The sequence below is a fragment of the Sebastes umbrosus genome, chromosome 19 (assembly GCF_015220745.1).
Source record: "Sebastes umbrosus isolate fSebUmb1 chromosome 19, fSebUmb1.pri, whole genome shotgun sequence".
Taxonomy (NCBI): Eukaryota; Metazoa; Chordata; class Actinopteri; order Perciformes; family Sebastidae; genus Sebastes; species Sebastes umbrosus.
Window position 1 is genome coordinate 12,726,371 of NC_051287.1, and position 23,559 is coordinate 12,749,929.

Here is a 23,559-nt window from a genome sequence, read left to right on the forward strand (position 1 = left end):
ATTTAGGCTAGGTCTATATTTATTTTCTTTTTATTATTTTATGATTTATTTCACTTTGAACTGTTCTACAACCAGCGTTGAACTGTATGTTGAACTCGCTTCGTAGTACAGGCCTCTGTTCTGGTCCTCATACAGTTTACATTTCCCGATGTTTATTTGCAGATATTGAGTGATTTCTTCCCGTCCTGCAGCGGGACTTTCAAGTTAATTGTGTTTTTTAATCTTCCTCGAGGCCACTAGATTTATAGCCTGTAACTTCTGTGATATAAGTTCACCTCTCAAATTATCACTTTGTAGTTTCCTCAACCCTTTTGTCACTGTGCCAGTGTCTGCAGCTTTTCATTTTACAGTTGGGGTCATCACAAGCCTCCTGCTCGTGTGGACTGTGGACTGTGGACTATTTTCCATTAGTTGTCGATGCTGTTGAAAACCCGGCCCTGTGGCATACCCCCTGCAACCTTTCACTTTTGGTTCAGCAGTTTAGAGGCACTCTTTGTGTACTCATTTGTGTCTGTCTGTGTGTATGTGTGTGTCTGTTGTACATAGGACAATTGAGTGACCTAGACCTCGGGGCTCCCTCCATAGCTTTTCAATACAACCCCACTGAACTGCTGTGCCAAATGCTCCCATTAACTGGTCCCATTAGCTCGCCTAGTGTCCACTATGAGACCTCAACCCATATTGAAACCATGCAGAAAGAGTTACTGCCAGAGAGTAGGGATTATTTGAATAGTCATAATAACTTAATAGTCAGTCACAGCCCACAGTCAGTGCAGTGTGGTATAACGCAGTACAGTGTGTGCTCGCTGTAACACTAAAGCTGCCACATGCTGCATCACTAATACATCGCTGTTAATTTAGTTGCAATTACACACATACTAATATATAAAAGGGAGGGTGTGAAAGAGTGGCCATCAAAAGCAGTGGAGCGGAGGAATGAATGAGTAATAATAATAAAAGTAGCTTGGGGGGTGGGGGTTAATATGGCAACTGTGCCACCAGCAGTTCCAACAGTGGGTTTGGTTAAACTCTTTTTTTTTTCTTCTAAGAACCGCACAGTGATGTGCAAATGTGGACAAACAATGTGGTCAAAGTAGAAAGAAGGAAATGTGTGGGTTTCCTACCAGCCATGGTGCCAGTTAGAATGAACCACCAGTCAGGTAGGAAGGCACAGAGGAGCATAAAGAACTATTAACTCTGCTCAGAGAGCGCTTTAGAAGAAGGACTTTTGTTGGCTTCATAGTTAAACAGAGGAGGCATTGAGGCTAGAGACTTGTAAATGTTTATGCCACCACACAATACACAGGCCTAATAGTCCCACCCTCTTCCAGAACACCACCATCCAATACTGGCCTACATTTATCACAGTATAGAGCTCTGCACCTGAGTCATACCATGTGTCGTATTGGATTGAAAATGTACCGATCTGATTGAGCGGTTTTCTATTCCAGAGAAAATTAAAATTTTCCCCAAGAAATTTCTCCTCAATAATTAACTACTTGACCAGAGCAGTTCACGGAATGACTCACCTTGGATTTAATACTGTGATAATATTTCTAGTTACCTGCTGAAAACATTCTCTTTGTGAGCTTTGAATTAGGGCTGTCAAAGTTAACGCGATAACTCTTCAACGCCACTAATTTCTTTAATGCATTAGCGCAACTCGCGAGGTTGAGGTTGTAGAGGGCTCCGTTTTAAAGCTAGAGTGAAGTTACTGGCATCATATGAAACTAGAAAAAACCTAAAGAATCCATAGGTGTAAAAAAATGTAAATGTTAGTGAACTTACTAACTTTCAGAGGCTCCACATTGACCCACTACCCCCAATATGTACACATCATCCACCATATCTCATCTGCAGGCTGGAACTGTGCATAGTCTGTCCTAACCTCAGTCACCCTAGTGGTTTATTTTAAGCTATGTTATGAATATAACACAATATATTTGTTTCCCCCTCACTGTTCTGCCATGTTGCTACAGCAGTATAACCTTGTGACTTTCTGTTTTGCAAAATATTGTTGCAAAACGTAGCTTTAAACCCACGGCTTTATCGCTGACAGAAGATTCAGATAATAGATCGCGCTTCGTCAGATTGCTCTGTTTTGCAAAGCGAGAGACATGTGTGACTTGATAAATGGTGGATTTGTCCCCTTAAACTCCTCTGTAGGTGTGATGGAAATATTTGGATGATGTGTCTCTGACTCCAGCCGTCTATCCTGAGTAATAAGAACACGACACAAATAAACAGACTCAAGAATGCAAGGTGTGTCACCAAGAGATTAGGCTGGATTTTGTTGTTATGTGCCTCTACATGCTGCTTAGTTATTATGTCTTAATGCAACATATTTTCATCACTTTGTAGATGCGTCACAGTATTGAGTGAGGATACTTTTATGAGAGATTGTACAATCAGGAATCAGAACGCATTTGCATGTTGAATGTTATTCTCCCCCCCCTTTCTAAAACGGTGAGGGGTACGTTAGATATTGTTTTTTATCTCAGAGTGTGATCTCATGACTCATAAAGGTAATGACGTGTTGTTCTCAGAGCAGGAGTTTCCCCGTATAGATGTTTTTCTCCATCATCAGCCACTCAGTCTACTGTGTCACCTCTGTGGTTAGATCCGAGAGCAGATGGCACTCTCAGAGAAAGACACTGATCTTTAGTGTCTTTCGTTCACTTTCTCATCTTCATGTCGCACTGTAGGCGGAACATCGGTGACCAAACACCATCTCGCTAAGCAGTTATAGATCTGTTTTTTTTTGCTGTTTTGTGATATGGATCTGGGGTTAATATAGATCGCCTGTGTTGTGTGGCTACGCTCTGTTAGCCATGGTTGACCGAGCCGTCTGTTCCCATGCAACCCAGCACGCCTCCATCGCCACATGCTGATCATTGACCCATGGTTGGTGGGGCTGCTTTACAGGTCACTGACACACTGTTTGTGTAAGTTATTAATAGCGTACAATCTAGGGGTGTAACGATTCATCGATCTGGAACGATTCAATGATCAATGATCATCGCAAAGTGAAAACGTCGATACGTATCGTCATTTTATACGTCTTTATTTTGAAATTCTTAACTTGCACTGAAACATGAGAAATGTGGCACTTAATAGTGAACAGTTGAGGTATATTTTTTATTCTTTATTAAAAAGAATAGATTGTAAAAACAAACCATGTAATAAAATCAGTCTACAGATAGTTAAATGCGAAAAACACATTTGGGTTTCTAATTTTGAAAAGTAATTGTATGTTTTAATACAAATGAGCTAAGAGTGAGCTATTTTCTATTACTTTAGTGGAGTATTCATTTCAGTCAGTCCTTCCAGTTAGAGATGACTAGTAGTTTATTGTAATCCCTGATGTAATTACACAGATGCCAAGTCCAAAATGATTTGCCCATTATGTTTATTTTGGGACTTCCGAAGTCATTGGGAAGTGAGTGGCTGCAGAAATCCAGTATTTGGATGTGTCAGTTTGCATTGATGATTTGATTTGCCTCCTGAAAACCATCTTCTGTGTCTCATTTACTCATTTCTTAAGTGAAATACAATAGATGGTGAGTGTACTGAGTACTTAAGCATCCACTGCATCTCATTTAGTTACTCGGTAGGTAGACTGGATGCTCTCAGTCCTCCTGTGGCTCGTTGTTGAACGGCTCAGCAGGAAAACCGTAAAACCTACCGCTGGACTTCTTCCTCCATTGCTTCTGAAATCAACCATTAACCAGGGCCACGTTCCATACCAGGGCTTCCTCTCCTCCCTGCCATCCTGGAGCAGTAGCTCGGCTTGCAGCACACACTCTACCCAGCCTGCTGTGCCCTATAGTGCTGCTTGTAGATAACTGACAACATAAAGAGGAGTCCTATTGAAAATTGAACACAGCCAGCAGGAAGCCAACCACTACAATGGGGAGGATAAATAATTCACCAAGCACTTAACTATTTCCTGTTGAATTTTTCTCCATTTTCTCCCCGCTGTTCGTCTCCCATGCCTTCAGGCTCGCATTCCACACTCTTGCTCCACAGCAGGTCTTGCCTGTGGAGATATGATACTTCTTGGCGCGGCACCTTTGCGGTTTTTGTTTTTACAGTGTAGCAGACAGTAATTCACTCACTATGTTGTCGTTTTTATAGACATATAAGGCTTCCTTGCAGGCATGCACGGTTGCTTATAAACAATGCGCTGTCTACATTGCACTATTTACACGTATCCCAGGGTGGGGTTTCTTTCGTTTTCACAAGTTCTACTTAAGTGTGTCAAGACTGAATGGATTGTGTGTTTTAAAAGTACAGTTAATAATGTGTAGCGCCAGGGGTGAATCGATACAGCATAGTATCGCGATATTTTGTGTTGCAATATTGCATCGATAGACAGATGCCAAGTATTGATATATTATTATATAAATTATTAACCTCTAAACAATCCGAAGGCCCGGTCACTATTCTGTCTTTCAGAGGTTGTAGCAGTCTCAGCATAGATGTAAAACAGTAGATGCGACATTACGTCATAACTAATGGGATACCTGACTACCATCTTACCTGAGTATTGTTTACAATCGACACCTATGGGCAGCAACTGGTTGTCAGCTGTTCAGAACCTAACTGCTTTACTAAAAGGACTAAAGAGACCAGGGAGGCTGGCATCACTTTCCACATGTCAGTATAGAGTAGATGAGAGATATATTTATATACGTCATGTTAGCCTGTCGGGGAGAAACGCTAAATAACACTCCGAAGTTACGCTGAATTTTGGTGAGGAAAAACTGCCATTTCAAAGGAGTGCCTTGACCTCTGATCTCAAGATATGTGAATGAAAACCCTGAGATGATCAGAGTGAAAACTGTATTTTTATTAGACAAAGCAGATGTTGACAAACTGCATAATTTTCAGTTGCAAAAAAGGTAATAAACCGCAATATATCTTATCGCAAATTGTTTCAAATCGCAATAGGATCGTATCGTGACTTTAGTATCGTAGGGCCTTTGGTGATACCCACCCCTAAGTTATAACCAATGCTTAAAAGAGGTGGAATCAATCTGCATCCTTGTGTTAATCTCCATCCTACGTGTGTGCACATACTCATAGATTTTCGTTTTCTCATTAGAGAGCAGGAGCAGATTACATTTCATCTAGATAGTCCATTCAGTCTCCACGCATCAGTTCAATGAATATTAACTACCCTGTCCCGCGCTGTTGAGAAGATCATTCTTACTATCTTGCTGTACGCACACTTTGAGATGAGTTTTTCCCCTTGCCTCCTTCCTTCCTTCCTCAACAGCTGGCACGGTGACCTTTCCGACTCTTGCTTCAATCTTCTAGCACGCTCAACAAGTCCGAATACGCAGGACTAGCACACTTTCATTGAGCGGGAGTTCAGTGGGAGGTGACAGCTGTGTGTGTAACCTTACGCACAGCCTCCTCCCCTGTATCCCTCCACCCAGATTTCATCCTATTCCTAGAGTGGGGGGGATCAGCAAGGGGCCGACCAGCTGTCCTGTATAGATCACACCTGTACTGAACAAGAACCAAATCAATCTGCCAGCCTGTCAGTTCCTCAGTCAGATCTGAACAAGATCATGTGTCGACGGTCATCAGTTGAGCTGTAGGGATCACTACCAGCAACTGAAGTATTTTACTGTATATCCTCTGACCAGACGTTTGGTCAGGCAACATTGTATTCATTTAAATGGGAAGCTGAATGTGTTGGTCATTGCATTGGTTAGGTACATCCCAAAACACATCAATTAAAGCAAATCCCACAGTAAAAGTAGAACCAAGGCATAAATCCAATATTTTGATGCTAACTGAACTGAATATATGGATATGTGTCAGTGTGTCATGGTCTGTGTTGTCCATTAAACTGTAACCAATCTGGCACCGTTTACATCAACCTTCTCGTGCTCGCAGAGACAGTCCTATAAATAGAAAGGAGCACACACTGTTTACACTCATAAAATGTAGTTTATTAGAAGACGGTGTTTCAAAAACCTTCAAGGATGTCTCTGTCAGACAGGTGGGCTGAGCTTTATTTCACGTTTTTGTGAAAACAATATCAAATTTGCCTCACGCCAAAAGACATTTATCAATTTATTTATTAATCTGTTTTAATCTGCAATGAAAATAATTGTTAGTCGCACCCCTAGGTGAGTCTGTGTTGTGGTTGGGAAAACCCCAGATTGGTTAAATTTCTATGGAAGATACTAGACGTACCATGACGATGAGTATTGATATAAAGCGTTTCTGCAAAACAGAATTAAATGTGGAGGTCTAGGACCCACAGTTAACTCTGCAAATGAGAAAATACGTGAAATGTACCCCCTTGGTGTGTGTGCGTGTTTGTATTTACTTATTGTGCAATGAGGCTTTGAGACAATCCAGCAGCTAGGAAGGCTCCTGGGGACTCCACTATACCGCAGAGTTGAGTGTGAACTCTCCCAGGCTTTGTTCAAGAGTCGTTCAGATTGTTTGTTTTAAATGTCCCCAAGGCCTTTCAAAGCAGCACAGTATTTAAGCAATCTAAATGCCTCCAAAGGATATTTACTTGCTAAATCCTTTACTATTTACTATCAACAATCTGATATTAAGGATTTCTTTTTCATATATCCTTCATAGCATCATGAAAAAAATGTCACTGATTTGATAGACTTTTGTCATATAGAAAGAAAAACGAACATTAATTGTTTATCATGTGTTTTATTGCTATGATATATATATGTATATACATATACGGTTGCCTTAACCGCAGAACTCATCGCACTGTGCTGTGTGAGGTTGCAGTGTAATATAATGAGGCTCAGGGGAGTTGTGTGTGTGTGTGTGTTCAGTTCTCTGTGGGCCTGTTGCAGTTTACAACAGAGGAGTCAAACCTCCTCACCCTTTATGGAAGTGTAAGCACACTTTACTGTTTATCAGGCCGGCTCTGCTGCTGTGTTGCAGTGTATTTTAAATTTGGGAGATACTACCAGGAATCAACAAAGAAAGAGTGGTGTGAATGAACTGGTCCCTTCTGGGAATTTTGAAGTTTCCACTCCTTCTCTGTTCTCTACTTCTCTAAAAGCAGCCTGAAGGCAGTAAAAATCCAAATAATGGCTATAAAGTATATAATGGTGTTTCACAGGTGTACTAGCAGCCCAGTCCCACAACAGTTTGTGAAATAGTCACGAAATCTAATGTGTTGATTTGTGTACAATACATAGACACAAATTTCAAATTCTTTTCTTGATGGTCAGCACAAAATCAATTCATATGTAATCCACGTAGTTGTGAACCGGGAAGTATAGAGAGCGGCAAACGCCACGTAGGGAGGAGGTCTGGTGGCTGGGATGGGTCAAAAAACACAGTTTTTTCGCCCAGGAGACCAGTGTTTGTGTCTCTTGTGAAACCACAAGTCAAGGCTTTGTCACGTAACTTCCGTACTTAAGTTACAGCACTTCCGGAGTTATTTTAACCCAAACCACGATCTTTTCCTAAAGCTAAGTAGTTTTTGTCACGTAACTTCCGTACTTAAGTTACGCCACTTCCGGAGTTATTTTAACCCAAACTGTGATCTTTACCTAAAGCTAACTAAGTAGTTTTTGTCACATAACTTCCGTACTTAAGTTGCAGCACTTCTGGAGTTATTTTAACCCAACAGCAATCTTTTCCTAAGCCTAACTAAGTAGTTTGTTGCCTAAACCTAACCAAGTCAATCATTTCCTAAGCCTAACTAAGTAGTTTGTTGCCTAAACCTAACCAAGTCTAAATTTTCCTAAGCCTAACTAAGTAGTTTTATTTTGAAAAGACTGGAGCAAAAATGAACACGTGTTGCTGGACATTCTTAGGAAAACGCACAAAAATACATTGTTGAAAGTTGTGCTGAGCATCACGGAAAAAAAGGGAAATTCGTGTCTATGTACACGGATCAAATAGATAAAATTCCGCGACTATTTCACAAACTACCATGTGACTGTGTTGATACTAGAGTACAGAGAGTTTAGGAGGCACACCAGCAGAAAGGCATGTTGAGTCCTGGGCAAAAAATTAAGGAAAAAAAACTGTTTTCACTGTGAGGTTTCTTTCAGTCTTTTATTTAGCCCATGACTAGTGGATTCAGTGTAATAGACATTACAACCAATGACATCATCACCTCATAACTCTGGACAGCAGCGGCAGGCAGGCAGGCAGCTGGGGAGAGCGGGAGGGATGGCGGGGCCCGTCTCTGGTGGAGGAGTGGACGATGAGAGGCGTACATGACTGTAACAGAGCACTTCACTGTATTCACTGTATTCTCCCTCTTCTCTCTTTCACCCTGTTCATCTCTTTCTGTTGATGATGTCATTTCCACGCCGAGCCAGACTTCCAGTGAACTCTAGAGGGGGAGGGCCCTCCCTTCTCAGAACTGAAGAGAGCGAGAGGGAGGGAGGTGGGGGTGGTAGAGAAATGAATTGGGAGCAGACAGGAGACGGGGAACCGGCCCAGTGTGCGTGATAAACAGCTGAGCCACGGGGGCTGGGATGGTGTCTGAGGGACCAGCTGTATCGATCATGGCGGTGACTCATTGTGCTGATGTCACTGCTTCTCAACTCTGGGCTGCAGCTGTAAACTCACACATAGTCCTTCTGGGCCTGTTCAAGCTGGGATTGATCGAGAGGGTCCACCATATTGTGATGTAGTGTTGCACGGTATATACCGATACTAGAAAGGTATCGCAATACACTGCCGTTAAAAACGATACCCCGTTTTATTAGTACCAGTACTTCAAGAATAACAGTGTTTTAATACAAGCCGTGAGTTGCGTCGATGTGCGACTGTGAGGCCATGTGTGCAGAGCTCTGCTTTAGAGGACGCCATCAGGATTGGGATCCCGCGGGAGCAGGAAGTTAGAACTTCAAGCGGTCAAAAACTAAACTGTAGTGATAATCAGAAGGATGGAGTCAACAAGTGAAGTTGAAAAGAAGATTAAAGCAGGTCACGAACCGCTCAGCGTCTGCACAGTCTCGCTCTGAGCTGGTGTCTGTATCAGCAGAACACCCCTAAAAAAAACATAGAAAATAACAGCGCGGCTCTAATTATCGATCAAATGTACTGATAATATTAGATTCACCATCCTTTCTGAATCCGTCCAAGCATCTCCTGTAAATCAGCAAACACATAATCCACCAAAGAGCATGTGTTAAAATATTATATCACCGTGTTTCTCAGTAATGTGATGGACAGAGAGGAAAAGCAGTCCGGTGAGAGTGACTCTTCTCTCTCTTCACGCCACTTCGACACAACGCAGCTCTTTCTAGAGTTACTGTGGTGTCTTCCTGATTTTAGCAGCTTTTCTCTCATCAACTTCTCACAGAACTTCATCTGAATTTGTTATCATTTTGTTGGGTTTTCGCTTAGGAAGCCTCTCGCCGTCTACCAGTACCACTCTCCGCCTTGACGGACATTTGAAATGCAAATATAAAGTTAACTATCAAAGAAATCTCAAACTGAAGTATAGGGGACATCAGATTACTGGATACCATTTAATTTGTTTAATTAATACATTTTTACATTTGAACAATTTTAATTAATAAAAATAATTTAAGTTCCATGTTATGCTACTTATCACTTTTCCTAATGTTTTAGATTTTTCCCGTGATATTGTTTCTGTATTGATTTCAAGATATTTAGGCGGGGTTGTCGTATCGAAGTCAGAATTTCGGTATCGTGACAACACTATTGTGATGTCAGCCACAGTACCTGCACTTATGCCAGTAATATGGGAGAAACCAGGTCAAACAGGTTTATGTGAAATTAAATTCATATGGAGGCTGCTGTTCGATCAAAGGGCCGCTCAACACTCTGCGATAAAGTGCCAGGATAGCACCCTGGCTTGCGGCAAAACTGGCTAACACACTTATGTACTGTATAGCCTCAGGGTGCAAAAAAAAAAAAACTCACACACTGTCAGCTCTAGCTATGCTGTTCAGGCTCTATTTAGGTGCACTGATTCAGCACAACATCCCATGTGGCTAAGATACGCAGTATTGATCCAGACAGCTGTGAAGATGAGCAGGTTGTCACCTTCTGCAGGGTCTTCAGTGTGTTTAGTCACCAGTCTGTGTCTGATAAACTCAAACACTTTGGCTGTATTCTAAACTGCATACTATACTTTTTGTCCAGTGCTTTAAGAGCTGGTTTAAAGGCAAATCACTTTAACAGTTTCATACTACATACTACTGAGGAGCGCAGTATGTAGTATGTGCTGTATACTGCGTTTGTCTGTAGTATGTGGTAGGCGGTTTTGAAGACAGCATTTGTCTTCTTTCTCTCTCCCTCCATCCTGCCTAGATGACTAACTGATGTTTTATCTGTTTCCTCCACTGAATAAAGAGAATGCTATCTCTGTTATATCGTTGTGGTTTTTCCTTTGTAGTGACAGAACTGGGCTACTAATGAAATTCGCAAATGCTCTATATTTGTCTTGTACGTGTCTTCTAATATTTAGAGTTATGTTGTATTTGAATAAAGCTGACACATTTATGTAGGACAATAAATTTGCCTGTCATGTACATGTGAGTGACTTGTTTGGATGTTAGGAATGAGGTCAAATGCAGATTAAAGGTGACACAACGCCGGTCATGCGATACATTTCCAGTAGTTTATTGAATCAGCCATGCACCATTAGTAACTCACTAACGCCTGCAGAACAGCCAGTTTATTTTTGCACAACTTGTTGGAGATAAGATTTTTTTTTAGACGCAGTGTAAATCCTGAGGGGTCACGCATGCCTCTTCACATGCATTTGTATCGGAAGGAAGGAAGGAAGCTCCACTGGAAGCATTCTCATCAACATTTTTAATGAGACACACAGTCGTCCTTGGCTTGCTCAGCAAACTTTGGCTTTTGCTCGGAGTAAGGGATGATGAGGATTAGGGGTGGGGAGAAAGAACAGTAGGGTGGATATGTGCCGTGGCATGTGGATCGATGGTGCAGATGAAAGCACTGCCCGGCTGGACGTCTAGTTTGTGGTGTTTTCCTGCTGCTGCTCGCTATTCGGCATTCAGCGTTTTTACGCTGATGGCCGTGGAATGTCAGATCCCGCTGTTGTCGAGCTTTGGGGAGATTACGCCAGATAGAGGTGTAATTTTGTCGCTGATAAAAAAAACACCCTTCCTGCCAGCTCCCACCTAGTATTTATCTTCTGATTCAGTTTGGTGGATATAGAAGGAGGGGGCAGACAAGTGAAGGGAGACACCGACTACGTTAACATGCACCAAATATTCAGTTCTTTTGCCCTTATTCCGAAAAAGACAACATTCCTACTAGGGCTGACATGTATGCTTCGAAGCTTCGACCATTGCCATGGTAATCGACATCCAAATCAGTATTTGAATGCTTTGTTTGTTTGTTTAATATACTCTGTGTGTGTATGTATATATATATATATATATATATATATATATATACATATATTTATATGTATATATATATATATATATATATATATATTTATATGTATATATATATATATATATATATATATATATATATATGTATATATATATATATATATATATATATATATATGATACATATATTTATATATATGTATATATATATATTTATATATATATATATATATATATATATATGTATATATATATATATATATATATATATATATATGTGTGTGTGTATATATATATATATATATATTTATATGTGTGCGTGCGTGCGTGCGTGCGTGCGTGCGTGCATGCGTGTGTGTGTGTACAGCAGTGCGGGAACTGAAACGGGGGAGATGGAGGAAGGAAGAACATGTCAGCCTGCTGCGCTACGCTGAAGCAAAGTTTCGAATACCTTCAAATATTTCTCACCGAAGCTTCGAAGCCTAATATTAGCCTAATATTCCCATTTACATTCAGCCGTGCATACTCCGATTAATGTAAAACATCTTCATGACGTACGTCATGCTGACCTACAAACAACCCATTTAACTAAAAAAAAGTCAGCTGGCTACCTAGTTGTCTTCTTCCCTATTCTTACCATCATCATCTGGTCCATTTGAGAAGCTCAGGCATCCTCAATCCCACGTCGACGCCATTCTCGGCTGTATTTGACAGGGGTCGATGCCCTAACATGTAGTTTATCACGTCAAAATATAGAAAAGTGGAACGGCAGGAGCCGCTTGTGCCTTTTAGGGCTGTCCCAAAGTATTATTACAATATACAAAGGTATTCGAAACTTTGCGGTGCAGCAGGCTAACATCTTCTGTCTGTCTGTCTGTCTGTCTGTCTGTCTCTATCTCCCCCGTTTCTGTGCCACTGCCGCACTACTGTACACACACGCACCTCTACACACAACAAACATTGATATCCATCTGATGATAATTAATAATGATGAATATGAATAATGAATAATGTTGTGGGATTATTCCTTATTTCATGGGCTATTTTAGGATTTATACTTTATTATTACAAACTTATATAAAAAACAAAGCATTCGAAAACTCATTTGGAGGTTGATTAACATGGCAATGGTCGAAGCTTCGAAGCATTCGGATCAACCCTCGTGCGTTTTTGAGCAGTCAGTTCTCCTGGGATTAACGGAGTGATCCAGTCAGTCCTGTCTGCAGTGAACAAGTGGAATTCTGCCAAATTACACCGCTATTATGAAGCCCCTCTCAATTATGTACCATAAAACAATTTTTATCTCAGCACTAACTACAGTACTTTATTATAACCACGCTCTTCTGCTCTGTCCTTGTCTCTCTTTGTGCGCACTCACATGTGTGTGCTGTGCTCACATCTGTGCACATAATTGACTGCTGGAAGAGGCTCTATGACTGCGCCTGTCCAGCAGATTTATCGTTGGGAGCCGAGAGAGCAGATGAAATGTGCCTGTTACAAATACTTCTTCCCTTAAGGATACCAGTCTTGTATCTAGTAGGGATGGGCATTTCAAGCAAACATGCTATTCGATAACTCCCTCGCAGCTGCTCCGTGGGGAGAGAGAGACAGACAGTGTGTAGAGCCGCCACATTTTCAAATATAACTCGAGGAATTAAGGGTTGATTGACTGGCTAAGACGTTTTTAGTGAGTTTTATGTTGTTTCTGTCGAGTTTGAGTTAAGTGTGTTTTTACATGGATGAAGGAAGTAAACTGGATAAAGCGTTGGAGGCGGGCTTCCGTTCAGTCCTGTGAGAGTTGCTCAGTGGCGTATGAAGCAGAAAAGTTTTGACTACTGAGGGATAAAGTACCAGGATCATCCGGCGATCTTCCGGATCCATTGGGCCCATAGAGCAGGCGCAGTAGCGTTTCCTTTAACCCCGCCTCCCAGTCCTCGTTACAGCTTAGAACTTGGGCTCATTCACATGAACACACGTTTTATTTAGTAGCGTTACTACCAGACGGTGCCTGGCGATAAAAACAAGGGATTTTTTTTTTTAAGACAAGACAATAGTCACATAAACTATTTGATTTTTTTCTATCATTTCAGGGGCGGCTTAAGGCATAGGGCCTATAGGCAGTCGCCTAGGGCGCCACCTTCTGGGGGGCAGTGGTCGCCCTCTAAAGAATATGATAATAAAAATTTAAAATTAAAAAAAATGCCAGTGGGTGCCCTTCCTCATTTTCTGCATTAACAAATGAACAAATTAATAAAGAAAGAAAGAAAAACACTTTTCACCCCTGTAACTCTCTTCCTCACACTTTTTCATCTTCCCGGCCATACTTATTTGTTAATGGAGGTGTTAAAGTATAGTGTTTAAGTTAACAATATCGGGGACTAAATGTTTATTTATAATATAATAAATACTGTTGTTTATGAAAATAAAAAATCTTAACTTCTATCTTGAAACCATTGTGATGTCTTATGTGTGTTGCGGGTTCTGGGGGGTTGAACCCTAACCCTAGGGAACCAAAAGGGCTAGAGCCGGCTCTGTATAATTTAATGACTATTCGGAAATTCTAAAAATCATGATCCATCCCTAGTATCTAGCTGGTGTTCAGCTGGTCACTTGAGCATCATTTCAGATGAGGGCCATAGTGTGATGAACACTTCAGTATGCCGTGTGCCATCTGTTTTCATCTCATTTCTATTCCTCCCCTCTGGGAATCTCTCCTCCTCGACTGACCACTCATCTTCCTGTTTCCCCTCTGTCCACAGACTCGCAACGGTCCCATCTGTCCTCTTTCACCATGAAACTGATGGACAAGTTCCACTCTCCCAAGATCAAGAGGACTCCATCCAAGAAGGGCAAGCAATTGCAGCCCGAGCCAGCAGCCAAGAGTACTGAGAAACCTGCAAACAAGGTGTGTGTGTGTGTGTTTGCTCTATGTGTGTGTGTATTGTGGGAAATGCATCTCTTTCCCACCTTTTCCGTGTTTTTGTTTGCCTATTTGTGAGACGATCGCTTTCCTGTTTAATGTTTTGTGCTCCCATACTCCATTGTGTCTGTGTATGTGCACGAGTTTCCCCGCTGGTTCCCACAGCTTCCCAGTCGCTGTGGCGGCTCGCTGCTCTACAGCAGGTGTCTAAACCTAAAAAGGCATGAATGGAACTGGGCCGCTTCCTGAATGAACTCCTCCGCTCCCTCTTAAGGCTTTCGGTGTAATGAGTATATTCCCCAGCAGCCCTGCTGTGAAAGACCAGAGAAAGCTGAAAGAGCCCGTTGCTGTAGTACCACGATGGCTCCAAGCCACATCACTTGATGGATGGTTCTTTGAACTGCAAGCAAACCATGGGAATAATAGAACCACAGTAGGGAGACCGGGCTGTTGTGATGGTTCAAATAATAGTGATGAGTGATTTCGCTGGTGTTTTTAAAAAGCTTGTATATTGTTTGCGATCATCATGAAAATCATAAGTAGTTTTGTAGCGCAATTCTGAGGTACTGTTGTGTGTTTTTTTCTTGCAGAAGGTTAGTCGGCTGGAGGAGCACGAGAAGGAGGTGGTCAGTGCCCTGCGCTACTTCAAGACAATCGTGGACAAAATGGTCGTGGAGAAGAAGGTACTGGAGATGCTTCCAGGCTCGGCCAGCAAGGTGCTTGAAGCCATCCTGCCTCTGGTTCAGGTGGAGGCCCGGATACAGCACAGGTGAGCCACATGTTTTTATAAAACAATTCAAATATTTGAAGGCCTTCAACCTTTTATTTTCCAGAATGGGCATTTGAATAAACAGCGGAAACAGCTTATATTAATCACGTCTGTCTGGGTCATATTGATTATCATAACCATTGTTGTGCATCATTTATAATGCAGATTACCATCTAATTGACATTTGTATATTTATTACATGAATGAAACGGACTGCTTCACTTTTTACTCACTCGCTGCCAGTGCTTCTGCTTACCCTCACCGAGGGTGAGGCATTGCCGTCATCAATCCACTTGACGAGGGTGGCTTCACCCACAGGTGCTTTCCCCGTGCTCATACTTTTTTTTTATTCCGAGAAAATGACTTTCCTTTTCCCGTCACAATATCAATGTGCACGTAGCACAGGTATCCAGCCGGAAAGCAGACGGTCTGCGAGGCAAAGTAACACGGGAGTAAAGTAAAAAAACAAAACAAAAATTCAGTTAACGTTAGTCTAACGTAGTTTTAAAATGTTTTTCCATATGTTGTCATGTATGAAAAGACCCCAAATGAACACTGTAAGCGGACTACTTGATTACTATAAGCAAATTATTTAAACAGCATTTGTATAGGAGTGATTCTGTCCAAAGCTTTTTGATCCATATAAGAGGTTGTTCACTGTAATCATGATCACTATAAGCGGTTTCCACTGTAGACCTTCATTACAGTAAACTTCCTCGCTTCCTGATTGCTGTCCTTTTCCCGTTCTAGATGCAGTCATTCACAATGAACCTTTTCTCGAGTGATTCCCATCATTCTTGCCTCTTGACGTAACCCATAACGTAGCTGGTATGCATGCAGGACATGTTGGTACTAGCGTGATGTAGCTCAGCAGCTCGTGAAGATTGATAATATGTTTTGACAGACAACATCCTTCACCTCAAAGCTTCCTGGATTTGATGCTTGAAGCCTTTAAAATTGCGCTCATGTGTTACTCACTGTTCATGTGGCATGTTATCCGAAATGTAACCTCAGTGGAAGAAAAACAAACTTCACCTTTCAGATATATTAATAGATGGAATAGTTGTTTTACTCTCTGTGTAAAGTGTTCTTCCTTTCTGTGAAAGTAACCCTAGCTGCAGTTTTGTTTGGACTGTCAAGACATGTTAGAACTTCTCTGAATTTGTCTTTGTGCCTTTTCCCCATCCGTCAGTACAGATGAAGGTATGGAGGTCAGAGGTGACAGATTTTGTATCTCACAGCCCTGTACTTAGAAGCGATTGATGGATTGTTGCTGCTGCATTGAGAAGCAGTCGTCTCTGGGGATTTGACCTCAGTGTAGTGGAGTCAAACCCCAGTAGATCACAGTAGAAGTTTAGTAGATGTTTTTTTTGGCAAATAAGAAACTGTGACAAAGAAAGAATTTCACCCTCACGTGTTAAAAGTTAGTTTTGCCATCTGGTAAACATGCACAGTGTCTGCAGTGATTTAAATCAATATTGGTCAAATAAGTAGGTCAACAGTGGGTGTAACTCCTACCCGCGGCTGTGGCACACAGTGTTAAGTTGATTAGAGTGCTTATTTGCCAAAAGGTTTGTGTATCAGTCTCATATCTGCGAACTCTAGCTGTAGACTTTATTGTAAATCCACTAGTCCTACTTAGTGCCAGTGTAACCTACGGTCCCTAGTCTTTCTGGGTCAAACCTCTCCATCCTCAACTCAGATCCTTCCGCTAACCCCCATAGCTCCAGCCACCCTCCTACTCACCGTAGAGCTCAGCTGCGTAGAGACAGTGGATGGATATTCCAGCCCTGTGCATCATTTGCAGCATGTTGGTACAGGCCTGGGCCACACCTTAGTGTCGGGTCTGAACGCACCGTTCACTACAGGCAGAAACAACACCCCAGCTCCCAGTGTGGTTACACATTCTTCTGTCAGGCTTGTAGTCAGGCAGACCTGCCGTAATGCCCCCTTAATATGTAGTTTAATAGCTGGTAGATAGATGGAAGTGTATCATATGTGTGATTTATGTCACCTCCAGTCTAACATGTGCTTGTCCCATTGCTTTATCTCCCCACATCCCTCTGTTGTGTTGAATCATTCTCCTTTCTGCACCTCTGGTTTCCATACCGTCTCTCACCTCCTGTACATCATCTCTTCTTTCTCTCTTGACTTCCTCTTGCCTTTACCCCTCCTAATGCTTTGCTCTACTCTTACCCTCGCCCAATCTTATTCTCACATCCCTTTCAACAGTTCGGCGCTGTCTTCCTGCCACAACCGTGTCTACCAGAGTCTGGCCAACCTTATCCGTTGGGCGGATCAGGTGATGCTGGATGGCATCGACTTGGAGGACAAGGAAAATGTGGCGTCGGTCACCAGCGTCATCAAAGCAGTGCTGGATGGAGTAAAGGTAGGCTGATAGACTCGCCAACCTTGACACCTTAAATATAGGGAGGATTTCAAAACCAAAGCGATGAAAAACGGTAGTCTCCCAGGAAAATCGGGAGGGTTGGCAAGTAGAAGAAGTGTTATGGATAGTTTTGTCTACGTCCTGCTGTTATTGTAGCAGCCACTGACGCCGACTCTTTCTATGAACAGGAGCTGGTGAAGCTGACCATAGAGAAACAGGAGCAGCCGTCACCCACCTCCCCTAACAAACCAGCACCACCTGCTACCACAGCGGAGAGGTGAGTACCAAGTGGGCTCTGCAGAATACAAACAACCAGACGCTCAAAGTAGTTCATTCACTCACACAGCTTTTTATGTGTGTAGCAGCGTGTCATCAGAGATGCCCTTGATAGATCGGGAGCAGGAGGTCTCGAATAAGACGGCTCCGGCAGCGACTCCCGCAGAAGCTGCCTCCGACATACCAGATGAGGACGTGGCCCCTCCCAAACCCCCCCTTCCTGAAGCCAAAATGGCAGAGCTCAGGTGAGGACGACAGACACACTTCAACACAGTTGCATCCATTTAATCATCTCTATATAGAGAGGATGCAGAATATTACAACTGTGGTACATTTCTCGCTGAAGCTTTCCAGGTACTGGTACCTCATGTAGCTCCATTTGTTGATGTCATACAGTCTTAAATGTTCAGATTTTTGCCAGACTGAGTACGATATTCTTTCTCAGTTCAAGGTTTCTTTTTTTCTGTTTTGTCTCCATCCACTGAGAAGCAAAGACGAGGACTTGGTGGTGATGATGTGGCCACAGAAATGTTGTGACATGTTGCACTGTGGTCACAAAAGCACTCTCTATTCTGGATTTATTCATCACAGTTTCACGTATTACTTATTTTTAGAATGAAAATGTGAAATGAGGAATGAAGAAGGTTTTTAGGATGTGGGTATGGGAGGGGAAGGGGAGTTCCGACTTTCATTTTCACTGATTTAGACCTTTTTGAGTTTGAAAATTAAAAAAATGTTGGTGTATAGTGTCTTTTCTTTTCTTTTCCCACGCCATCCAGCTGCGGCTCCGTCGACCCAAATGCTCAAAATTCCAGACTCCTTAAAATCTCTCATTACTTTCACACTTTAAATATGGCACACTTTGGTTTGTTTGTTGCTCTGTCTCTTCCTTTCTTACTCTTTTCTGCTGTTTCTCTCAATTTGTTCCATCTTTGGTTTCCCTTTGGATTCTGGGAACAGAGCACAGTTGAGTGCTGACGCTGGCCAAAGGAGACCCTCTCAGAAGGAGAAGTATGTTCGCCCATAGGATCATCTGTCTCCATTATAACACCCCACCCTCGACCCCCATGAAGCTTCTGGATTGGATGAAAGTGTTTTTTGACTTGCATGGTTGCATCATCCCAAACTTTTGTGTTATCCCGGGCATTTGCTGAAGAATTCATCATCCAATCAGAAGACCATGCCGTGCATGAGAGTGTGTGACTGACCTTTGCCGTGTCTTTTTTGCTGGCCTCCATATAATGGTGCCTTGTGTTCCGCTCTCCAACCCCATTTTGACCTGGTATTAACTTTATGTTTGACAAACAGGACAGCTTCATGTCAGAGCTGAGAGAGGCTAACATGAAACACCCTCACTTTCATCTCGCTATTCCACCGGAGGGATGACAATGTGTGTGTTCATGTATTCATACATGGATGTGTGTGTGCATACATGCCTGAGAAAAGCGTGTTTTACGTGCTTGCCTGATTGTCCGTATTGACTTTTCCTCTTGGACTAAAACATCCAACATTCGTGTTATTTTATTCCGCTGTTTCTGTTTGCTGTTCCGTCCGTAGCCCTCCTCCAGCTCTTCCCCCTAAGAAGCGTCAGTCGGCCCCGTCGCCTACACGGGTTGCAGTGGTCGCCCCAATGAGCCGCGGCTCCAGCCTGCCCTGCAGCGTCCACAGACAGGTGAGGGATTACGGTCCAAACTTCAATTTCAATAAACTAACCATTAAGAAAATGAGTGCTAACGGTCTTTCTTTGTCTGTGCAGCAGCAGGACTACGAGCAGGAGTTCCTTCAGAGGCGTTTCTCTGGGGGGAGCCAATCCTACGGGGGCGACTCTCCACGCCTGTCGCCGTGCAGCAGCATGGGGAAACTCAGCAAGTCCGATGAACAGCTCTCTTCCATGGAGCAGGACAGTGGTCAGTGTTCCCGTAACACCAGCTGTGAGACGCTTGGTAAGAAGTCAGGGTTGGGGTTTGATTTTTATCAAATCTGAAATCTAGCATCAAATCTGCTCATCTAATCCAAAACCCTTTTGAATTTATTTAGGCATTTTTAACGAAAAATGAGAAGCTTACTTATGTTTCCTAAATGTTTTTCTACACTTCTTTTTGCTAATAAATAAAGAGGGAGGAGAGATAAAAAGGTTCGATAGGAGATCTGTTAGTTAAAGAGCTTCATCAAATCCAGTTATTTTGCCAACAGGGAATCAGATCCAAAATGGAACCAACCCTTGACAAATCTTTGCTAATGTGTCATTTCTATTTTTTCACCCCACCTGTTGTGTAGGCGTTAAAAGCTACACTCTGGTTGAGGGTTCAATCTGGATATATGATGACTGAAATGTGATTTTGTACCTTTCCTTTACCTTTTCAGACAACACAGAGAATTACGACCCGGATTATGACTTCCTCCACCAGGACTTGTCAGTTGGGGAGAACTTGCCCCCGATACTGGTCGGAGGGTGCCTGAGCCCCCTGCCTGAGTCTCACAGCGAGTCCTCGTCCCCGGTCCCCGGACAGCATCCGACACATCCTCGCTTCAGCGCTCCTCCAGCACAGCAGCCAGAATACTGGACCCCACAGCCCAATCAAACCAATCCTTTACATTCCCACCGTGTCAGCGCGCCCCCCGCCCTTCCGCAGAAGAAGCGACGCAGCACCCAGCCCTTCCCCGACGGAGGGTCGCGGGTGCTTTACGAGCGCTACCCCTCCCAGTACGACAACCTGTCAGAAGAGGAGCTGCACCCTACGCCACCATTCCCCCTTTTCACGCCCATCTCGCCCATGCCCCAGACAAATGGGGGGCAGTTTGTCGCCCAGTACATAGCAAGCGATAACGCAGATGTCCCCTCCAGCCCACCGCCGTTGCCAGAAAAGAAAAGCAGACACAGTAAGTGAGAGAAAAGGAGGGGATGGGAACGTAATGAGAGAGCGACAAAGGCTTTAAATGAGATGACTGAGCAGTGGGCACTGAGGCAAAGGAACAGGGAAGAATAAAGGAAGGGATGAGGTTGATTTAGGAAGGGACAGTGGGACATTGGCTTCACTTGGTCATCAGTTCATTGAGGCATAGCTGATGTCAAGGAAATATTCCACTGTGAATAGAAACAGGAAGTGAAAACCAGGATGTGCTACAATGGGTTCGGCTCCAGGGGCATAGAGGGCAACATTTGGTCACTTCCTGACACACCTGCTACATCACTTCCTCTCTCGCTACTGTATTATGTCATTCCATACAGTCAGCCCTTCCTGCTAGTTGAAGCACTTGTCACAGTTTATGACTACATGCATGTATGATTTCAACAGCCTTGAAGTCACTTTAAAGGGACACTCCACAGATTTTTACACATCAAGTTCAGTTTACTGGTGAATACTACTCAACCTCTGAATATCGTTGTATAATATCTTCTGGGGCTCTGGAGGAGTTTTGTCAATTCCAAGAAAATAAACGATGATGTCATGATAGGGGTGGGCGATGTATCGAATATACTCGATGTATAGCGGCTTGTTCTACATGGGATGTAGTAAATTACTATATTGCCAACACCGAGTACAAATATTAATTGTCACGTCATCTTTTTAAGCCGGCAGCGTGAGACTTGATTTGGCGTTTCGCTTCTCCTGCCGCTCTGTCCCTCTGACAGACACACTCTTATGTGTGTGGCGTATGAACTTAGATGTGCATATGGGGCGCGTGTTTTTGTATCTGGAGGGAGGCAGGAAACAGGGAAAGAGTCTGGAGAGAGGGGAAGAAGTGAAGCACCAAAGCAAGTTTGTACGGGTTGAGGTCTGAAAAGGTGATGGAAGACAGCAGCCTCCACTTCGAAAAAGACGGTCAAACCAGCCCCCACGTTGTTTTGCAGTACGTGTATATACTAGGCATTACGTTAAGAGCCTGTAAGAACTGGCTTCAAAATAAAAGCGACCAAGAGCTGACTTCAGAATAAATGTGATCTTCTGGTAAATGTGACATCAATTCAATAAGTCAGTCAGTTAATTAGTCTGTCAATAATAAAAAAAGAAATAAAACAAAATGAATGGATATTAAATAATAAATCTAATTTAACAACAGTTAAAGTTTCAGGTTGAGTTTAAAGTCATAGCAAGATAAACAATAAATGTGTATTAATCTAATCCACCTCCAGTCCTCCAGTACATGCAGTTTGTGGAAGACTACTCCGAGCCGCAGCCCTCCGTGTTCTACCAGATGCCACAGAGCGAGCGCATCTACGAGCAGCGCAACAAGCACTTCCAGGAGGTCTACGGCTTCAACGACTCCTTCAGCAGCACCGACTCCGTCCACGAGCCGCTGCTGCCTCCAGCATTGCCCCCGAAACAAAGGCAACTGGTAAGAAACCCTCTCCATGTGTGCAAGAATGACCAAAACCAATTTTGATGTTGTGCTGTTTCCTATAAACTACCACGGTTAAAATGTCTTTTCCAAATGGGTAGAAATAAATAGTTGGGTTAACTAATGTGGACTGTGTGAGCAAAGCTGTAATTTAAATTCCTTAAATTGTTCAGTTCATCTTCTTGTGGAGGCTGTGGAGCCTTCATTGATTACACTATTCATTTTTGAGATCATACCTAGAGATCACTGGACAAAGAGTGTTGTGATGATAGCGTCACTGGCACATGTGAACAATACCAGCAGCCCTCTGTGGTAAAGCTCTGTGCTGGTCCCACTGTCTTCATGCTTTATACTGCCTGGGAAAGGAAGAATGCAGATTGTATTCTGGGGCTAAAGTACATTCCAGTGGTAATCCTCATCAATTTTCTCCCCAGCCTCCTCCTATCTTGTTATCTCTCTCTCACCTATTCAGCTCCCCCCTCCTTACTCTCTCCGTCTCCCCTTTCTGTAACCAAAGCAGACATCCGTACGAACACGGAGGTGTTTGGTTGTTAGCGGGAGATAAGACCAACCTCTTATCAGATCCAGTCCACTTATCTTAATCTGGGTCGGCGTCTGGGTTAATTGAGACAACTGTCTGACACTGAGTCAGCGAGGAGAGAGAGGAAGAGACACGATTGGATAGATCATAGCAGGAGAGGGCATCCAACCTTTTAAAGGCCCTGACAAATGATTCTTCTTACTACAGTAAGGAGTGATGGGGGTCCCACATGAACACACTATTTTCTGTTAAAGTTAGAACAATTTTGGTTATCGTTATTTCTCATTAGATATTTGTGCTTTTCTTTTTCTCAATGCTCTTCTCACTGGTTTGAAGTGGGTGAAGGGGGATGACACTACTTCTGTGCACCAGTCACAGTTTTGCAGCAAGCATATGAAATTCCATACTAACATTTTATTTAGTACGCTAAAACAGTTTGTGAGATTTTTTAGTATGTTTGAAACCTTGGTATGAAACCAATAGTATGTGAATTGACAGACGTTGACTGACAGCTCTGTAACATCAATAATGCTTCAGTTTAACTTTAAGTATAAGATATCACTTTGCTAGGCGTAATATATATTTAAAAAGTAGACTTTATGATTATCACAAATCATAATTTTGGTCACATGAGGTTGGTATGAGTTACCATGGCTACGCATCTCCAACCGGCAAGGAGGCTCTCGGGAAGTGACAATGTAAATTAAAGCTCAGTGCGTCTGAAAAGATACATACTACTGTTTATTCACACAAAAGTTTGTTGAGCGATAGTACACGAATTGGGTATGTAGTGTATAGTGTGCGATTTCGGACACAGCCATAAACATAAATACTACCTAAAGATGTTTTTTAACTTTAACGTTGCTCATGCAGACATGAATACTTAATGTTACGGAGAAATACTTTGACTTTAATGTGGTATATTTCAACCTGGCATATTTGCCATAAATGTGACTA

The 23,559-nt window shown here is 42.6% G+C and overlaps 1 protein-coding gene across 14 annotated transcripts in view; it reads left to right on the forward strand.

Moving 5' to 3' along the window:
- Window positions 1-23,559, forward strand: part of rapgef1b (Rap guanine nucleotide exchange factor (GEF) 1b) — a 53,749-nt gene that overhangs the window by 14,400 nt on the left and 15,790 nt on the right. For 5 of the 14 annotated variants that reach the window (XM_037752230.1, XM_037752229.1, XM_037752237.1 and 2 more), the window contains exons 2-11: window positions 14,126-14,271; window positions 14,877-15,055; window positions 17,288-17,444; window positions 17,633-17,721; window positions 17,807-17,965; window positions 18,681-18,731; window positions 19,278-19,392; window positions 19,477-19,663; window positions 20,085-20,600; window positions 21,856-22,058. In XM_037752230.1, the coding sequence (XP_037608158.1) occupies window positions 14,126-14,271; window positions 14,877-15,055; window positions 17,288-17,444; window positions 17,633-17,721; window positions 17,807-17,965; window positions 18,681-18,731; window positions 19,278-19,392; window positions 19,477-19,663; window positions 20,085-20,600; window positions 21,856-22,058 (1,802 nt within the window). The remainder of the gene's footprint in view (window positions 1-14,125; window positions 14,272-14,876; window positions 15,056-17,287; window positions 17,445-17,632; window positions 17,722-17,806; window positions 17,966-18,680; window positions 18,732-19,277; window positions 19,393-19,476; window positions 19,664-20,084; window positions 20,601-21,855; window positions 22,059-23,559) is intronic. The other 9 variants (XM_037752235.1, XM_037752241.1, XM_037752236.1 and 6 more) reach the window with 6 other exon arrangements.